We start from the raw sequence: 19,766 nt of genomic DNA, 5'->3' as shown, positions 1-19,766 counted from the left end.
TTCAGCTTTTATCATGCAATAATGCAAGTAGCCACTAGGTGTTGCTATTACTGCACAACCAAAATTAAAAGAGCAAGCAAATTTAGGAATTAGCTGCTATTTTTAGAAGGCAGGGTGGATGTCAGGAGGCATAAATTCATACTTGCTGTTCTATTTCCATGGAGCTTTGCTGTATATTGCCATTAGTGTAAAGATCCAAGTTTGGTGCCTCCATCTCTCTGGCAAAATTGAAGGAACGGTCATAAAACTGGTGCAGTTTTGAGATGTATATGGCACCTGCCCCCCCCCCCACATGTGCCTATCAATCTATCCTGCTATCAAACCTGAACTGCCTTTCAGTACATTTTTTTCCTGATGCTCCAGTTAGGCAGATGGGTCAAGGGACTGCCATTTAAATTTCTCACAGTGCCTCAAATATAGCATCTTTCATGGGCAGGGGTTGCTAATACTGTCCTCCAGATAACTGTTTGAATACAAATTCCATCATCCCTGTCCACTGGCCATGTCATTGGGGCTGATGGGAGATGTGGTCTAAAAACATCTGGAGTGTCTCAAGCTCTCTGCCCCTGATATAACCCATAATTACAGAATTGATATTATTATTATTATTATTATTATTATTATTATTATTATTATTATTATTATTAATTCAACTTATACACCGCCCTATACCCAGAGGTGTCAGGGCAGTTCACTATGTCAAAGGCAACCAATGCCTCTTTCACTTATATATTGTGTAAACATGCAGGAAAGGCAAACAATATGGGTCAAAACTCACACATCCCAGATAATGTGGGAACAACAGTGGAAGAGGACCTCAAACGGGGATGCAGAACCTGGGTCGCTCCAGATGTTGCTGGACCACAACTCCCATGAGTTGAATTCTATCATGATCTGGAAGGTTGTGCATGCAAAGGAGGTGTACGCCTACAGTTTGCGCAAAGAGATAGCAACTTGACACCAGATGGGGATCAGTGCTGATCGCAACAGCCATGACTTCAGGCTTTGTTAGACGACCACAGTTATTCCTTTATCACACAGCAGCAGCTCAGCCTGAGGATGAGATTCCACCCTACTCACCGATGGTGGTGAAGACACTTGTGAAGCAGAAGTAATTCACAGCGTTGAGCGAGAGGAGGTGATAGAGGAACTGTTCCCGCTCCTCTTCGCAGCGCAGAAAGGCATAACGCTTGTACAATTTCCTGCAAGTAACAGGGAAGATGTTTAGAAGCCCCTGAGAACAACAGAACTCTATTAGGGAAGTGCTGGAGGAGAGAAAAAACTAAAGGCGAAAGTAGATTAATTGTCCTTGCACCATCTAAACAAAACCACCTGTCTATGTTCTTTCCTTCTTCTGTTAATTCTTAGACATAATGAAAAAATGCAATAGTTCCGGGGCAATGACAATAAAGATATTATTATTATTATTATTATTATTATTATTATTATTATTATTATTATTATTATTATTTCATTTCTTTAATATGCCAGTATAGGAAGCATGCAATAATTTAGGTAAGTTTTGCGAGCTTGTTAGGAAAAAAGCAAATGTTTGCACAGCCAGGGCTAAAATGGCCTTATACCAAGCTGGGCTACTGACCACTCTAAACCAAGTACTTTTAAGGATGATTCAGTTCTTGATATATGGCTTTCTCTGTCTTTCTGTTGATACTAGGTACAGTCTTATTCCTTGTAGCCACCTAACTTGTTTTGAAAAGGGCATTTAAAGTGGTGGGGTGGGGGGGGGGTTTGAATTATTTTACAACGCACAGTAGATTGTATGGGAGAAATGGTTTGCCTTTATGCTTCATTAAGTGATTTTATTGATTAAACTGCATGTTGTCTAGGGAACTATTAAGGACAATGATGACAACGACAACAACAACAAGAGGGTTTTAAGGTACCTTGATCCAAAGCCATACAGTGGTACCTCAGGTTAAGTACTTAATTTGTTCCAGAGGTCCGTACTTAACCTGAAATTGTTCTTAACCTGAAGCACCACTTTAGCTAATGGGGCCTCCTGCCGCCAACGCACCGCCACAGCACGATTTCTGTACTCATCCTGAAGCAAAGTTCTTAACCCGAGGTAATATTTCTGGGTTAGCGGAGTCTGTAACCTGAAGCGTATGTAACCTGAAGCATATGTAACCTGAGGTACCACTGTATGTGGCACATATATATATATATATATAGTAAAGCAGCCATTTGTTAGCCTTGTACCCACATCTGTTAAAATGCAGAGTTCTTTGTCTCCCCATAATTGGTTGCTATCCATGTCCAATGGTTCAGGGTGGTGGAGTGACCAAAACATGTTTTGTCACCTTAATGCCCTCCAGATGTTTCACACTACAACTCCTACTATGGCTGTGGAATTGAAGACTTGAAAACACATGGAAGACAGCGGGTTGGTCAATGTTGGGCTAGCGTTAAGCATCTAGAGCAGGTATGAATAACTTTTGGCCTCTGGGTATTGCTGAACTACAAGTCCCATTGTCATTGGGTATGCTTGCTGGAGCTGATGATCTAGAACAGGGACGTCCAACTCTCATGAAACCATGCTACCCCAAGCAACAAAAACAGAAGCTTTCAGTACCCAGGTGAAACCAAAGAGCTCTGCAACACATTCCAAAGTGCGTTTATCCAGAAGCAAGCCTATATATTGAGTTCAATGTACCCAGAATTTTTTTGCCTCAGATGAGGGCCCTAAAAAGGACTAATCCATGACAACCACGTTGCTTACTTTGCCAGGGCTTGGTTGGAAAGCAGCTGCTTGAGATGCTGAGACAAAAGTTTCTTTTCAAGGGACAGCCGTATCCAGGCTCGAGCTCGGCCAACATCAGTCTTAATTTCACTCATGTTCTGAATGTGCCTGAAGGAAAATAAAGAAACCCACAAGTTAAAAAGAAAGAAAGAAAGAAACACACTTTTTATATGTTGCAGGATTTTCAGCTAAGTAACTGAGACTGGTGTGAGAAGACTTCAAGCTTGAGAGAGATACTTTCCTTCTTTTTTTGGAACCAAAGTTGGTCAGAGACAGATGCAAAATGATAGTTCAGAGACTGAGCCAATTACCTTCTCCATCCCATAATCATGTGCTAGAATGACCTGCATGTACACTTACATATTTTCATCTATGTTACTACAGATCAGGTGTTACACGCTTCCTCCCAGTTCTTAGAAAGACTTAATAGGGGAGGAGGTAGCAAACCTCTGAATGAGATTCCTTAGTTGCTGTGCAGGTACCAGGCTGCACCAAGGCCTGCTGGGAATAACATAACTATGTGAGAAGCTTTAGGTCACACAGAAGAAGAAGAAGAAGAAGAAGAGTTTGGATTTGATATCCTGCTTTATCACTACCTGAAGGAGTCTCAAAGTGGCTAACATTCTCCTTTCCCTTCCTCCCCCACAACAAACACTCTGTGAGGTGAGTGGGGCTGAGAGACTTCAGAGAAGTGTGACTGGCCCAAGGTCACCCAGCAGCTGCATGTGGAGGAGTGGAGACGCGAACCCGGTTCCCCAGATTACGAGTCTACTGCTCTTAACCACTTCACCACACTGGCTACACACCAGGAGCCTACACACCATGGCTGCTCCCTCTGCCATCACTACCCCAGTTCCAGAAGGGATAAATGCTGGCATGGGTAGGAGCTGTGTTGCTGCTGCAGCTGCAACAGTTAAGAAGAGAAGGCTGCTTATATCACATGCCAGAACTGCAATACGCTACAATATATTTGCACAGCCCCAAACACTGCATTGCTTCCTGCAGCTTTTCAAAAACAAAGTGCCTGCCAGGATTTGCTCCGCATACATCCCTGACCTCAGTTAATAGTTTTGCCTGAGATGACACAAATTTATTGTGGTTCCCAACTCCTCACACAATTAAGACCTAAAGCGAGCCCTTGAAACTCCGGCAGGCTGTTTCAAAGCAGTGAGATAATCCCCTACAGCTCCCTTTGTCCTTTGTTAACAACTCCCACAGCCTCCCCTTCCTTGAGCAGTGACTCACTGCAACCATCCAAATAACTACAAAAGAGCCTTGCTTCTGGCGCTCCCAACACTTGCTGCAAAGCAGCCCCCTCATTTTTTGGCTCAGTCTCTGACAGGCAGCTCTTAGGCTTCCCAGCACAACACAACTGGGCATGTGATCAGAAGTCCTTGAGAAATGCGATGCACACACATTATTCACCCGCATCGTGCTGAAACATTCAGCTTAGCTATTTAAAGCCTTCTGATAGGGGACTATATCAAAGCGGATGCCTCCCTGTTCCCATCTTTGATCATGAGCTCCATTTAAAAGCACCAAAACACTAAAGGCAGATAAATAATTTCCGTAACCTTGCCAAAGAAAATGGAGGTGGACATTGACGGCTGTTTCCACTCAGACCCAAAGGGTGGAAACTTTGTTCCCAGCATGCTCTCCTCTGCATGCAATGATATGCTCAGGGAAGCAGATTAGACACAACAGATGATAACACAAAACTGAAACGTATTAGAGCTATCTTATGCTCTGGGGCTGATGGTAACATTCAGACCCTTGGCAAGGATGCTTTAAATATTCAGGATGAAGACACAATGGGTTATCCCAGCAAAGTCATTCTGTTAGCTCAAGGACTTCTGTTTTCAAAGAGGGCGTTTCTTTTTCTGAAAGACTGAGTAGTTCTGGTGTGGGAGGGAGACTATTTATCTGGAATGGACTGAGGTGAGGAGAACAAGATGGGGCTCTCCTTTTAAGCCCTAGGAGTAGACTAGGTTGAGCAATGTCTTCTGTCACTCCCAGGCCCTGCCCACAGAAGCCCAGGAATGGATTCTCATTGGCTCCCTAGAGACCAGTCCTGCCCTTGCTCTCCTGCCCAGCTGGCTGTAGGACACGGGTGGCGCTGTGGTCTAAACCACTGAGCCTCTTGGGCTTGCCAATCGGAAGGTTGGCGGTTTGAATCCCCGTGATGGGGTGAGCTCCTGTTGCTCTGTCCCAGCTCCTGCCAACCTAGCAGTTCGAAGGCACGCCAGTGCAAGTAGATAAATAGGTACTGCTGTGGCAGGAAGGTAAACGGTGTTTTCGTGCGCTCTGGTTTCTGTCACGGTGTGTTGTGCCAGAAGTGGTTTAGTCATCCTGGCCACATGACCCGCAAAGCTGTCTGTGGACAAACACCAGCTCCCTTGGCCTGAAAGCGAGATGAGCACCGCAACCCCATAGGCGCCTTTGACAGGACTTCACCATCCAGGGGTACCTTTTTTTTTACCTAGCTTGCACAAATACCCCCCCCCCAAGTCACAGAAAAGGGTGCCTGTTACCCCCACCTCACATGGAACCACAGATTGGCTTCCCCAGTAAGTGAGGGAATTGGGACTTGCTGAGTGAGCTTCATGGATGAGTGGGGATCAGAACCTATATCCCCTGGGCCTAATCTAACACTACACCATACTGACATATCACATCACATCCCTGAAGCTGTGCGGGAAAAGATTCCTCTCCCTGACTCATTCTTTTCATGCTCTCAAGTATTGCAAAAAACAACAACCCCAAGGCAAAATCTATTTGATGGCCATAGAGCTGTAATATGCATCAGGATTCAGTTTTAGGCTGTGGTATCAACATTTTAAGCCAACATTTTACATATTGAATCTCATACCTCATATCACTGATAAGCGAGACTCTCAGAGTAGGTAACATAAGCCCTGTGTCAGACTTCCTTCGTTCTGGCCCTACGGCAACTGTGGAGTGGGGGGGGGGGGGAGGAAAGCTGCATTAATTTGTTAGCGACACATTATCAGGAAGCTGCAGAAATAATCCTAAGCCTCTTTCAGAACTCCACCAGGAGCAGAAGGATGTCATGCAAAGACATTTCTACTTGTCTGCCACAGTTTTACATCATGGCAGCTTACTGGTTACTTTTCCCTTTAGTTAATCCAGAGCTAGACTCTGTAGATTTAAGAAGAATCAAGAAAAAAATGCTTCCACTTTTACAATTGTAAAAGCTACACAAGCCTGTTCCGTGCAAACGTTGTTGTGTGTGTTTTTTACACACGAGAAAAATCCTTATGCCAATTCCTGCAATCGAAATGCAAATGATAAAGTGTTTGGAATTATGCAAGTTATTACCATCATGTAAAAGGCATATTATGCCCAATTGTGTAGTCTAATTTCAGTGCCTACTCTTCAGCCTTTTCATTATCATGAATAACACACAGATCCCTCCCTATCAGTCTGGCTAGCTCCAAGCATTAAATAGCTACACATCACAAAACTTTACACATTAGAAGCAGAAATATGTCATTGAAGTTTTACAGGCTAGAGCTGGAGTAAAGGGAACACTCTACTTCTCATTCCAATCCTTCCTCCTTAGGTCTTCTTTTTTTTTATCATCGCCCCCCATCCCGCAACCCATTGTCTCCTCCACTCTTATTCCCCGTCCAATTTGCCATCTTTCCATGCCATTGTCCCTCTCCCAGCCAATATGGACAACTCCTTCCCATCTTCCTAGTAGGAGAGAGAGGAAGAGCATCAAGGATGGAAGAGACTAGAGAAGGAATGTGTGGCCTTCCAAGAGGTTGTTAGGACTCCCAACTTTCATCAGCACCAGGCAGAAGCAAACACTCATCTTCAAAATTGTGGGACTAAACAGCCTATTTAAATGCCATTAAATACTTCAGAACAAGTTAACATTCTCATATAAGCTTGCTGTGGGTATACAAGACCACCCAACCCACAAACAATAATGAAACTGCTTCTGTAATATTTTACTGATAACGCACTCAGCAGTTTTTGATCCAAAGGATCAAGTCCTAGAAGAAATTACTACAAAACACACCAAGACAAAAACTGAGTCACTCTGCAAAACAGTGTGCCCGCCAACTATTTGGATCTCTGCAGGTGTTAGCAAATTTTAAGAGTACTTTTATTTCTCTTCCTTCTTTGGCCATCACCCGTAGTTGAGTTAAAATTTCCTTTATAAAGTACAGCTATTGATGCTGCACAAAGCCACTTGACCAAAGTATTCTGTACTCACTTGGGGATTCTGCAAGCTGCTCCTGTTTCTCTTCCCTCTCCTGGTACTGAATTAAATGGGACCACAATGCAGATTTCCCCTTAAAAACAAAACAGATTTTCAGAAACCATTTGCAGCTTTTTCCTGCTGCACAGTGCAGATATACTTAAATCAGTTTTATGGTGTCACTTTTATATTTCCCTGTAGAGCAAAACACTGCATTTTAGCCTGCGAGGCAGGTTAGGATTAAAGAGAGTGGTTTCCCCCAGGGCCACCTGATAAGCTTCACAGCAGAAGTTTGAACCCGAGAGTCTTGTATCAGAGTCCAACAGTTTTACTGCTACACCACAATGGCTCTTGCCACGCAGCAAGTGAAACTATGAATGGAAGAACTACGCAGGCCACACTCTGAAATGCACCTTTCTATCCTGTAGAATTACATGGGGCTTGGAGCCCTGCATATCTGGACTCCAGCATCAGAACCAATCACCACCATGGCATTCAGCTAACCTATAACACTTTGACTGATTGACTTGACTGATCATGATTCTATACGTATGATCTAGTTGAGATTCCTGCATTGTAGGGGGTTGGACTAGATGACTCTCAGGGTCCCTTCCAACTCTACAGTTCTATGGTTCTAGGTACTTCAATCCATTCATCCAATCCACAGAGTTAGAGCTGCACATGTAAGTACTTATATTCCTTATATTGCATCACAAACTCACCGATACCCATGCTACAAAGGTGCAAGGGCTGCTTTGCGCATGATGCTTTTCCTAAAGAGTGCACTCCCATGTAGGAAAAAGCCCCAAACCCATACCAATTAAGAAACATAGCTCTCGGTGGGTAAGCACATTTTGCATAAAAAGAGATTCTATGTTCAGCTCTCAGTATCTGCATTTAAAATGATCTTAGGTAGCAGGGGCTGGGGAAGGCATCTACCTGAAACCTTGGCAAATAAATAAAATATCTGAATTCCATTAGATACTAAAGACCAAAATGCTTTAATAAGCTTGCTGTGGGTATAAAAACAGAACTAGCACTAACAAACACCTTACAGCTGCCTCCAAAGATGTAATACTTTACTGATAGGTACAGGTCAACCATTTCCGATCGAGAGGATGAAATATACTGTCAATCTTTGTAGACAATATGGACCTAGGTGGACCAGTGGTCTGACTCAGGATTCAAGACTTCTTTACTGAGATGGTTCCATGTAACAACATGCATGGTTTCATCCAGTCACGAGGTATCAGGGCTAAAGCAGGTAACTGCTTGAGGCTCCAGCAACCCACTGACAGAGCAGAAAACAGTCCTGGGCTAGGTGAATCAATTGTCTAGCAGTGTAAGACGAACATCATACGCTCCCAGAAACACTCTAAGATGAGTGACAGCTTAGTCCTAAAAGGGGGTATGAAATAGTATAGCAGCTGAGGGTCTTTGTGTCTTCCAAGTCACTGACCTGTTTGACCAGTAGTCCATGACTCCAAATTCTTTCCAGCAAGTCACAAAGGCTAGCAATGAGCGTATTCTCTTCCAGACCCGTAATGTTGGCCTCTCCATGTCCAAGCTCAACAGCTTCATGGCCCATCTTCTCTACCAGCATACGTTTAGTCTGCAACAAGCAAGGGATTTACAAGCATCATTACGCAAAGCATGGAAACTCAACACAGTAGCCGCCCAAGGAATCCACTGAGCTGATTTTTATGCTGATTTTAATTGCTGTCTCTGTTGCTTTATTGCCTTTCTTCCTGTGATCTGTTTTCAGGTTTTGCAAGTGGCCCAAATCTGGCAAAAGGTGCTTTAGAATCATCTTAGTAAACAAAAAGCAGCGAAACAGCAACTGGATAATCTATCATGCTTTGCTTTAATTTCTAGTGATGTGAACCTCACTGAGGCTGGTTGAATCATTATGTGAAATAAGCTACAAAGCAGGACTCCCTCTTAGTATGTGCAGAACCAGTGAGATGATCAGATTTGTAGACTCTCCCAAGGGATAATCCTCTGCAGTCTAACACAAGAGGGGAAAATACTAGTCCTCTACATGCAAACCACTTCCTATCCCATTCATAGTAAATAAACCATAAAAACAGCCATATTCCCACACATTTTGACAGGAAACTATAATACACTCGCAAGAAATTGGGCATTCTTTTAGGGCAATGCTGCCACTCCACAGTGAAGGGTTTGATTGAGGGGAGTGGAACCACGCCTCCCAACACAGATGTCTTTTTTTCAGCAAACCACATTTTTACCACACACACACGCTCAAAATACTTACCTTCATTCGGCATTCTTTGAGTAAACCTTCTACGAATTTCCAGTTTGTTTGAGCAATGACAGCAGGAGAAAGATCGGAGAGTTTGGGCTGCCTCAGATTTTTCCCCAAGGTCCTTGCTTCTTGCATGTACTTCTAATCCAATGATAATTAAAAAACAACTAGAATGAACACAAAAAGCACAGCACAAACACCTCTGCCCTCCTTAATTGACAAACTAACTCTGCACTAAAAAATAAAACAAAAATAATAATATGTGGGGCCAAGGTGATTCCCCCCATCCCCTCAAACGTCAAGAAGGTGGAGGTGAGAGGTCAGAGAGGTGGAAATAATACCTGCACAAACAGTAAGTTTTGTGTAGATGGTTTTCAGCAGGCATCAGCCTTATAAATACACAGGTAGGGAGAGAAGGATAGCCTGCAGTTGAACTGCATGGGCTGTCAAACTGGCTACACAGCTCACATCTGTTTTCTGCCTGTTAGTGGAGTCGGATGCAACAGACTACCAAATATATTTTGGTGCCTGAGGCAGAAAGCCCACATCTTCACACACACAAGATATTACAAGATATCCTAGATATTACTGCTGTTCAACTGAACCCCCAGATCTGCTGAACTGCACTGCTTATGCCTGATGAAATGCAGGGCTGGCCATATTGGGGGGTGGGAGAGATGGACCCTCATATTCTTGGGACACATCTGACACCCCTGATCATTGGAGGATGAAAGGGGGAGCACAGTAAGGCTTCTGCCTGAATCCTTTTGGGGGAAAGGGATTTGCCATCCTCTCCACACTTCTACCTTGCACCTATGACATTGGAGCAGGCATCCCCAAACTCGGCCCTCCAGCTGTTTTGGGACTACAATTCCCATCATCCCTGACCACTGTTAGCTAGGGGTGATGGGAGTTGTAGTCCCAAAACATCTGGAGGGCTGAGTTTGGAGATGCCTGCGTTGGAGGAACAAAGAAGAAGAGCAGGATGGCTTTGAAAAAGCTCTTGATGATCCTCTGCCCCCTTTCCTTTGCATCCCTGATGGCAGAGATGCAAAGGAGAAATGCAAAGAGGGAAGATCAGAATGCTCACAACCCTGAGCAAGGTTCTGCAACAACCATTTTAAGTATTTATTTTTTTCAAAATAAAGTGACTGTGCAAGGATCAAACAGCAACTGCTTTGGGAAAATAACAGTGGAGAGAACGTAGCGACAAGCTAGAGAAAAGGGTGAGGATTAGGACGGGGAAAGGTGGTAGTCATCTTTTAAAGTGTGGTTCCAGCCAGATAAGTAGCAGAAAAAGACCACCTATATGGCCTTGGTCTTTGCAAGCCACCTTGACAATATTAATATGGGAATCAGGATTTTAGATGTAACAAAAAGCTCTGCATTTGCCAGGACCCGACTGGCCCCGCATCTCAATTTTTTTGCCTGTCCAACAAACTGTACTGGAAAATGAGAGGCTGAACTTGAACATCTTTCTTAGGCCTCCTGTTGTAAAACCAACACAAGGCAGGGCCCCGTAGCACTGCCTGAGAATCACCTGCCTGATCAGAACCACGCTTTATGGGCTGCTATAGAGGGGTGCACAGAATTCTACCCAAAAAAGCAGCGGTTAGCGTGAGAAGGAAAGCAGCTCTGGGCAAAATTAAATAAAACATACCAGACAACATTCAGAGAATGATTTTTTAGGTGGTCGTGCAGGAGGAGGTGGGCCCTGATCCCACTCCCAGAATGCCAGTGAGTTCTGACGGATCAAGAACTCCTCCAAAGGCTAAGAGGAAGGTGGATGCAACGAATGGCAGAAGCAGCAGATGGAGAAAAAGGAGGCGGCAGAACATGCATGCATAAGAGTCAAAGCAAAAACAGAAAGAAAGAGTAAATACAGTAAAGGGATGAAGAAATCAAAAAGCATGGAAGCAATTCATATAAAACGTCACAAGGAAATGCTTCTGAGCCGTCACATTCGATAGCATCAACGCTCACAAATAACACATTCCTTTTGTTTCAGCAGAATAAGCTTTCACATTTGGGTATGTATAAAATGCAGGGCTTCTCGCCCTCCCTAAAACTGCACTCACTGAACTGGATGCAGAATTCAGCAATGTCACAAGGACCAAATGGCCTTAAGAATAAAAAGGTAACTAAAAAGAAAGAAGCACAGTGACTTTGGTCCTCGCGAAAACCCTGTGTTGTTCTTGCTTGTTTCAAATGGGCAAAAAAAGGTAAATAGGAGTAAGACAAAGACGTATGGTGTTTTAACAAGCCACGCAGGAATCCCTAACCTTCAGGTGCAGCTATAAATCTAGCACGCTCCCGTTTAAAAGGCTAAGCAGCATGCCACTCGCACACAGGTTGCTGGGATGAAACCAAAGCAAAACGTGCTTGTTTTGCTCAAGCACTTAATCTCCAGGAAAGACTTATTTCTGTAAGTCAACTGCTAAGTATAAGGCAGAAAAGAACTGCAATCTGGGGCTCTGAGGGCAGAGCCACTCATTGCGGGCAACCTAGGCCTGCTACGTCTCACCCACAAATTGCAGGAAGATTTCTCCTACACTGTCATGTCACCAGGCTGTGTGTTTCCACACCACCACCAGCCAATGATGCGGAACATGGTTGGGGAAAAACACACACAGCTGCAATATCACAATCAGTACATATAATGCAGTTTGACACTTTTGATGGTACCCCCACTTTGCCCATAACTCACTTCCACCCTGATATAGAGTTCTACGCGTTTATAACTCTGCACAGGAAGGGAGTGCCCTTTCATGTCAAGCATTCCTCCTGTCTACAGAATTGGATGTGGAATCAGAAGCTCATTGTGCACAGCTCAAAAGGAGAGACCCCTCAAAGTCCTGTAAGACCACCTTGCATGCCCAAGGACAACTTACCCAAGAACTGTTATGGATGGGAAGAAGACTTCCATGCGCTTATGGGGCTCTGCCAACTAGAGGCAGTTTGAGGAGCCTTATATGCACACGGGGCCCTCAGTACAACTAGAAGCCATAATTAAGTTGATGGAAGCTTAGCTTAGCATTCATTTAAATGCATAATTCAGGAGTTGCTTTGATGTTCAGCACACTGGACAAGCGGATCAGCGGGGGTCTGTAATCCTTTCTGAAAACTGAGCCTTTTGTTAAATTGAATGGATTTAGCGATCTTATGGGATAAGGGAGGACATTAAAGCAAGTTCCTCCTGGGAACTAAATCCCTATCATCTCCCATTCCCAGAAGCATTCCTTCTTCTTCCCTGAAGCCATACTGATGCATTTTGGAAGAGCAAGTGAGTGCAACCATAGGAAGAGGCTAACAATTATCTCAAAATACAACCGGCTGAGAGCAATGATTTCTGATTTGAGAGAACAGACCCTTGGGGAAGCAAGAAAGGAAGCCAGTCTACATGTTAGGCTTGCAGGGACCGTGCGCGGGGAGAGGACAATCCTTTCTAGATAGAAATGGTTGGAAGATGGGATCTCAGCTTTTGAATTGATCCTCTCCTAAGGAGGCCCTATAATTCTTTTTTCCAGGAACCTGGACCCTGTTATCTGCTCCTATCCCAGATTTTTTTCTTTGGTGTGGGGAGACGTACATGCTTTATGCGGAGGTCTTGCTCTTAAGTTTTGACAAAGCTAATGCAGCCAAACCCTAAATGGATAACAAGTATTGGGTGTCTCTGCTATTAACCACAGCACTTACCTCTCGTAAGTCATTGTCCAAACCAATGTGTTCTGAATGTTGCCGGAGGCGATCTTTCCTGCGCTGTGCTGTAGCGCTTCGACTCACCCACCGACTGAGGTATTGGAAGGAAGGAAGGAAGGAAGGAAGGAAGGAAGGAAGGAAGGAAGGAAGGAAGGAAGGAAAAGTTGTAAGAAACCATTACATGCCAACTCTGGAGGGGGAAAAGGTTAGCACGGGTACTAGCTCAAGAGCAGACTCATTGAATGTAATGGACATGATTAACTTAGACCCATTTATTTTTTGATATTCTAATACAAGCCTCGTGACTCCAAAAGGGTCCATTACAAACTAGAGCAGGGGTCAGCACACTTTTTCAGCAGGGGGCTGGTCCACTGTCCCTCAGACCTTGTGGGGGGCCAGACTACATTTTGGAGGGGAAATGAATGAATTCCTATGTCCCACAAATAACCCAGAGATGCATTTTAAATAAAAGGACACATTCTACTCATGTAAAAACACGCTGATTCCTGGACCGTCCGCAGGCCGAATTTAGAAGGCGATTGGGCCTGATCTGGCCCCCAGGCCTTAGTTTGCCAACCCATGAACTAGACAGATGGTGACAGAGAGAAAATGAAGAGAAGAGAGGATGCCATGGAGACATTCCAAGTTACTCTTCACTGGCTAGGTCAGAGGTTGCCAATGTGGCATTTCCAATGACAATGTGCCCAACCAGAGTCTCCTATGATGCCCATGGAAAGTCTCACTAAATATCCTCTCAAAAATCCACAGCACATGGGAGACTCTTTGGTCTTCCTGCTCAGTTTCTCTTTGCACTGACTCAGCCTCTCCTACCCTGAACACGCCCACTTGTTCATGCCCACATTTCGCTGGGTGCCAGCATTGGACGCCCCCGCTCCCATCTGTTTCTGAACAATTAAATGAATTCCAACTGGAAGAGACTTCCACAGGCCAACTAGGTGGGAAAGGGTTTGTCTTAGGTATTCCCCTGTCCAGCTGCAGGAGAATACCTAAGCTCAAAGACCCACCAGGCCACACTGGCTCTCAGCTCTGGTAAGGAGAAACAAGTTTTCTTCAAGGGCAGAAAGTCAATACTACCAAATCTTCATACTGGAATGTGCCCCTTACTGGTTTCCTTAAAAGAAAAAGAGGGCAGGAACTTCTCCCTCCATTAACTCCCCCTTCCCCACACTTTCCTACACTGGAATGAACACACCCCAAACATCACACTCTTCATTAAATCCAAGTCCAAGGCAGGATACAATATAATAAACAAGAGGCATAAAACATAATGGGTGGAATTCAATTAGGTTTTTCTCAGAGCAGACCACTGAAATTAATGAACATGACTAAGTTAGGCCCATTAGCTTCAATGGGTCTACTCAACATAAAACCTGGTTGAATACCACCCAATAAAACCATGCTATATAAAAATACTAATATAACCTTAACACAACAAATCAGTCAGGGCATCTTCATCAGTAATAATTTAGCAAAAGGCCTGGGCAAACAAGCACGTTTTTAACTGGTGCTGAGGCCCAACAGGAACAGTGCCCATTAAACCGGCAAGGGAAGGGTGCTCCACAATTGGGGTGCCAGTATCAAAATCATCCTCTATCGTGTGCAGTGTAGAGGACACTGCTAAAGATAAAAATCCAGGGTTTCTTATTCCATTTGCAAAAACATTCAGAGATGTAAATGGCTCTTGTGCTCATTTTGCTGGTTGCTCTACAGAACCAATACATGTGACGCATTATGCTCCTTTGTAAGTAATTACAAAGAATTACAGGATAATCAGTGGAGATTAGTGTATTAGAGAGCTTATTTAATTACTTTGATTTCACAGCATACGTGTTCCGATTCCCTCTAAGTTAACCTGCAGTTTAAAATCAATCAAAGAAAACCCAATGAAGATGTCTGCTCCTGCTTGATTATAACTCCTTTTGTTACCAGAAAAAGAGAATCTGGAGACTCTGATTGGAACTCGAAAAATCAACATTTCGTAACAGGTTACTCTAAATACAAAGCTTGTAACTGGCAAGAACAAAATACAATGTCCAGGGGATGACAGGAAGCGTCAGTGCAGATGATAAAATACTAGAATAATATAGCCTTGTAAATAAGCCCATAGCAACTAGCATTTAAATTGTAATTTTTTCCCCTAGTGTGCTAAGATGCTATAAAAGCTTGTGTTTCCACAGAGGAAGAGAAGCCCTGTACCTGAACTTTGTCCCTCTTCTGCTAGCCTACTTGGTTAAAAGGCGGTTTTTACAGCTAGCCTGCATTTCCATTTAGGCTGAGGCTGGAGGATTTTCTCTTCCACTGCAGCCAGTCTACTCACTCACCCACATAGAACTTAGCTACATGAAATCTCTGGTCACCTATAGCTACCAAGTGAGTTTAACACTAGGTTTCTGCAATATATCCTCAAAGTGATATGGCACAGGCTGCAGCACCTGAAGCTACTGGATACTCTTCATGGGAAAGCCTCATAGAAGTTACACTATGTAGTGATGGCCAAACTTGGCCCTCCAGCTGTTTTGGCACTACAACTCCCATCATCCCTAGCTAACAGGACCAGTGGTCAGGGATGATGGGAATTGTAGGCCCAAAACAGCTGGAGTAATGCTGCCAAGGGGAAGGGACAAGCTCATATCTAGGTATCGCTGGGGGTTTTTTCAGTGACTGAGGGAACAGAATCCTAAATCGGCAAAGCAGCGTAGAGACTACACTGAAAGAACTATTCCCATGCATTCCAAGGGGTTATTACAGTTGCAAACGCTTACTTGTTGTTGGTAGGCCCAGCTGCCAGCACGTCTGACTGAAGCTTAGGGAAGAAGCCTTGTTCATATTTGCCTTGGCCTATCTTCATATCAAGCAAATGAGGGTGGATTGCAGTGTGATCAATCTTCGTCAGCCGCTGTTCAATGGCCTGAGCTGAAAATAGTAATTAACACACAAATTTCTTTTTTAGTTAACTGAAACCAAGGAACTTTTCTTCCACAGGCAGGATCTATCTCTGGAGCCAGCACACCTGAGGTAAGTTGTGGTCAGTCTATACAGGTGAGGCAAGAACCAGAGCTGTCAACTTTTCCCTTTTTTAAGGGAAATTCCCTTATTCCGAATAGGATTCCTCAAAAGAAAAGGCCATTAGTAGACAGGACCATGCTTACTATTAGGGAATCATAAAAAATATGTTCACCGACAGCATATCGCTTGAGTCATCATTGCTAAATGGGAATGAGGGAAGCTGCTTCTCAAAACGCGGGCTGAAATATCAGTATGTCCATATTCAAAACCAACTCTGTTCCTTGGTGAACAACTGGAGCAAAACGCTGGAGGTGAAGGAACACAAGATTCCATGCCTGTGTGTTAGTCAAACAAACACTGGGTGTTGGATTCAGATCTGTGGGGTTAAGAGATCAGAAGGAAGCTTGATACTACTATCAACTTGAAGCGCACGAGGTTCTGGTGCCACCATATCAACCGAAACCAGCCTCCGAAGAAAAAGCAGACCTGAAAATTTAAAATGGTGTCAAACACAAATTAAACTTTCTTGTTTGGCTATTTAAATCCCAGTGTTTCATTTCTAAAGATAAAAGAAAATGGAAAAACAACACAGTTTGACAGATCGTATCTAGCCAGCTGCAATAAATACCTTCAGTGACACTAGCATAGCTTTCACAGGTAAAAAGGAATTGCACAGCTAAATCCCTCCACGGGGACTTCTACATTCTAAATGGATCCAGTCAACATTTTTTTATTGTAGAAGGTTTTAGTGGGTGGGCTGGCAAGTTAGATTTTTAATTCAGATTCTCCTGCTGGTTTCCATGAACTCTCAGATTGTACTAACCCAATTTAAAGCTTTGTTTTTCTTGAGGTGTTTTGCATTGCTCCTTTTTGTTTTACTGCACTGTAAGGTGCCTCAAAGGTGGTGAAGGGGACTCAAAGGAGGGATATAAATTAAAGCAAATGAATATCATAAACTAAATCAAATAGGGTAAAATACAACTTCTGAGTAGCTAGTCTTTCTTTTTCTTTCTTTCTTTCTTTCTTTCTTTCTTTCTTTCTTTCTTTCTTTCTTTCTCTCTCTCTCTCTCTCTCTCTTTCTCTCTTTCTCTCTCTCTCTTTTGAAGCTTGTACACTGACAACTGATAGACCTGTACATACCTGCTTCTTTCAGTGTGTTGCACTTCTGATATGTAGACGTTCTTAGTGAAGGAACCCGGACATTATACAGCCTTATCTTCTCGATTCGGGAATCAAACACCCGCAAAAATGGATCTTTTTCTTCCCAATGGGACATAATTTTATTGTCGATGAATGTTGCAAACATTTGAGTTTCAATGAAGTGTGAGAGGAATGGGAGGTAAGGCTCAGGTTGGTCAGAGAGAAATGAAGCCTAGAGTTGAGGGAACCCAAAAGAAAAAGTTACACCTTGCAGTATACTTGTTTTCCATTTCAGTAATTGTCCAATTATGTCCCAAGCATACTTTCACAGGGAGCATGCATAGCCCAATAGCAAACAGTGACCTAGTTGGCACGTCACACTAAACCAAATTGAAAAGAAACTATGGTTTAATGCCAATGAGCTCAGGCAGTTCTGTAGCATTCCTCCCCTGCTCAAGCTGCACTACGAATGAAACAGCCTGCAGTCTGGCTTACGACGTCATCCAAACCCAGACTTGTGGTTTGTTTCCTCCCATAAAGCTACAAGCAATCACCAAGATCTGTTCTCGTCTTAATACTCAAGATTCTTTGGAGGAAACAATTCATAAGCCCAAGTTCAGAGGACACAAGCCAGACAACGGTCTGTTCGCCTGCAGTGTAGCAGCCTCAACAGGAGAGGGAGGAGCATCATGGGAACTTGTTCACATTTAACCATAGTTTATTTTAAACTATGGTTTAATGTGACACAACAAACAGTGTCAGAGATAAGAAAATAAAAAACATCATTGCACCAAGATCTCCAGTCCAAAATGTCTCACCAGTCTAGAGTTCCTATTTGCTACTTTTTATTCTTATTACACAGAATGGTTACCATAGTTGGCTGAGAGGCACTCTTTTCAGGGCAGATACTCAGGGCCAAATATCTCACCCAAGGAAATGATAGCTTTGACTTGGTCACAAAGACTACTCCATAAATATATATATTTTTGAACAAAGGAAGGACGCCTTTGCCATTACTGCCAATAAAGAAATCCCACAAGATTCTGATAAATTTTCCACACCAAATCTATGGTTCAAAAAGGAGAAGAATCCATGTCAGCATCATTTTGGATCAATTTGAGAAGTTATTTCATCATCTGCCTCCTCAAGTACTCCTCCTCTTACTCAACATGCAATTGAAGTACTTTCTAGTAAGAAAAATAAACCAGTCACCTAACAAGGCCTAGACAAAACCAGGCTGCATCTAAATCATGGGTGAGGGGACCTGCTTTACCACAGCTCCCATCACTCCTGACAACTGGCCATGTGGGAGTGGGTGGGAGTCTGGATGTTAACAGAGCCCAACAACATCTGGAAAGCCATAGGTTCCTCACTCCTGACCTAAATAACAGCCATCCCCATTTACACTTGCTAAGCAATTTGTGGTGCCAAAATTCAAAAAGAAAAGAGCTTTTGCTCTTTGAATGGGAAGAGAATCTAAATACATAATATAACTATCGACATGAAGCTGCCTTAATGCCAAACCGTTTGGCTGATCTAACTCAGTATTCTCTAACTCAAAAAGTATTTGGGGATCCTTTAAACCAGAGATAGGGGACTGAACTTAGGACGCTGCAAATGAGATCATGTGCTCTACCACTGAGCACCGAGCCTTCAAAAGGCAAGGCAACTGAACTGACTGTTACAATGAAAATATTTGGCTGCTTTTACTTTGTCAAAATTTTGCATCTGTTCCCTGTTGGTCAGCCATGATTCCCTGTCTTGCGCCGCTTGAATGACGAAAGCATCATAGTCAGAAAACATCTGCGTGAAGCGGTTGGCGAAGACCTCTCGTAGCTGAACGTTCAGTTTGTAGTCCCTCAGCTCCCCGTCTTCACACTGGAGCTTAACATTCCTTTCCTTCTCTTCCAGAGGAATGTTGATGCTCATTTTATCCACTGTCACCCCTGTTCTCTTGGCCAAAGCGTGGAGGCGGGCAATAGTCTCATTGCCCTTGAGCAACTCATACATGTTGATGGTGTTGCTTGGTACGTTCCCATTTTTTTTGTCATTGGCCAAGTCATTGAGGACTAGGTTCTTAAACTTGGTGGCACTCTCGCTACAATGGAGGGTGCCCTCAAGGGGAATACCAAACTGAAGCAGAACTTCGGAGATTTCCTGGATGAAATCCGGCTTGTTGGGAAACTGAGGAAGTTCCTCTGGTAACTCAATAAAGTGGTTATCGATATCCACGAAGCAGAGGTTAGCCTGGAGGGGGGAAAGCAAAATATTATTATTATATGTATTAGTTGCCTAATACAGAAATAGTCTCTTGGAGACAGAGTGTTTGAAATATACTAATCATCAACACACTAAAAAATGCAACTTCAAGTATCACATCAACAACGGCAACATAAGAAATACATAGGTAATGATAACCCATCAGCAGACATAAAATATTCAGAAGTCACTTTGAACAGGCAGGGATGTCTTTACAGGGAAATCCTTGGGAAGACTTTAAACAAACAAAACAAAACAAAACAAAACAAAACAAAACAAACCTTTCCAACTGATTGGGGTATGGGCAAAATATCCATGCCAGAGGCAGCTTAATCCAAATATTCTCTCCCACTTATGTACTAATATAGAAAACCCAAGAA

General features: G+C 43.4%; 1 protein-coding gene across 9 annotated transcripts in view; it reads right to left on the bottom strand.

Annotated features, from left to right (window-relative positions):
- DENND5B (DENN domain containing 5B) overlaps positions 1-19,766 on the bottom strand; it is a 96,668-nt gene that overhangs the window by 13,815 nt on the left and 63,087 nt on the right. For 3 of the 9 annotated variants that reach the window (XM_077935103.1, XM_077935105.1, XM_077935109.1), the window contains 12 exons: positions 18,838-19,374; positions 17,128-17,359; positions 16,399-16,473; positions 15,744-15,894; positions 12,958-13,051; positions 10,922-11,032; positions 9,271-9,402; positions 8,452-8,604; positions 7,008-7,086; positions 5,631-5,712; positions 2,741-2,869; positions 1,081-1,202 (listed from right to left, as the gene is read on the bottom strand). In XM_077935103.1, coding sequence (XP_077791229.1) covers positions 1,081-1,202; positions 2,741-2,869; positions 5,631-5,712; positions 7,008-7,086; positions 8,452-8,604; positions 9,271-9,402; positions 10,922-11,032; positions 12,958-13,051; positions 15,744-15,894; positions 16,399-16,473; positions 17,128-17,359; positions 18,838-19,374 — 1,897 coding nt within the window. The remainder of the gene's footprint in view (positions 1-1,080; positions 1,203-2,740; positions 2,870-5,630; positions 5,713-7,007; positions 7,087-8,451; positions 8,605-9,270; positions 9,403-10,921; positions 11,033-12,957; positions 13,052-15,743; positions 15,895-16,398; positions 16,474-17,127; positions 17,360-18,837; positions 19,375-19,766) is intronic. The other 6 variants (XM_077935106.1, XM_077935108.1, XM_028745844.2 and 3 more) reach the window with 4 other exon arrangements.

This window comes from Podarcis muralis, chromosome 10 (assembly GCF_964188315.1).
Source record: "Podarcis muralis chromosome 10, rPodMur119.hap1.1, whole genome shotgun sequence".
In the NCBI taxonomy this organism is placed as follows: Eukaryota; Metazoa; Chordata; class Lepidosauria; order Squamata; family Lacertidae; genus Podarcis; species Podarcis muralis.
This window is presented reverse-complemented; position numbering and strand designations above follow the sequence as displayed.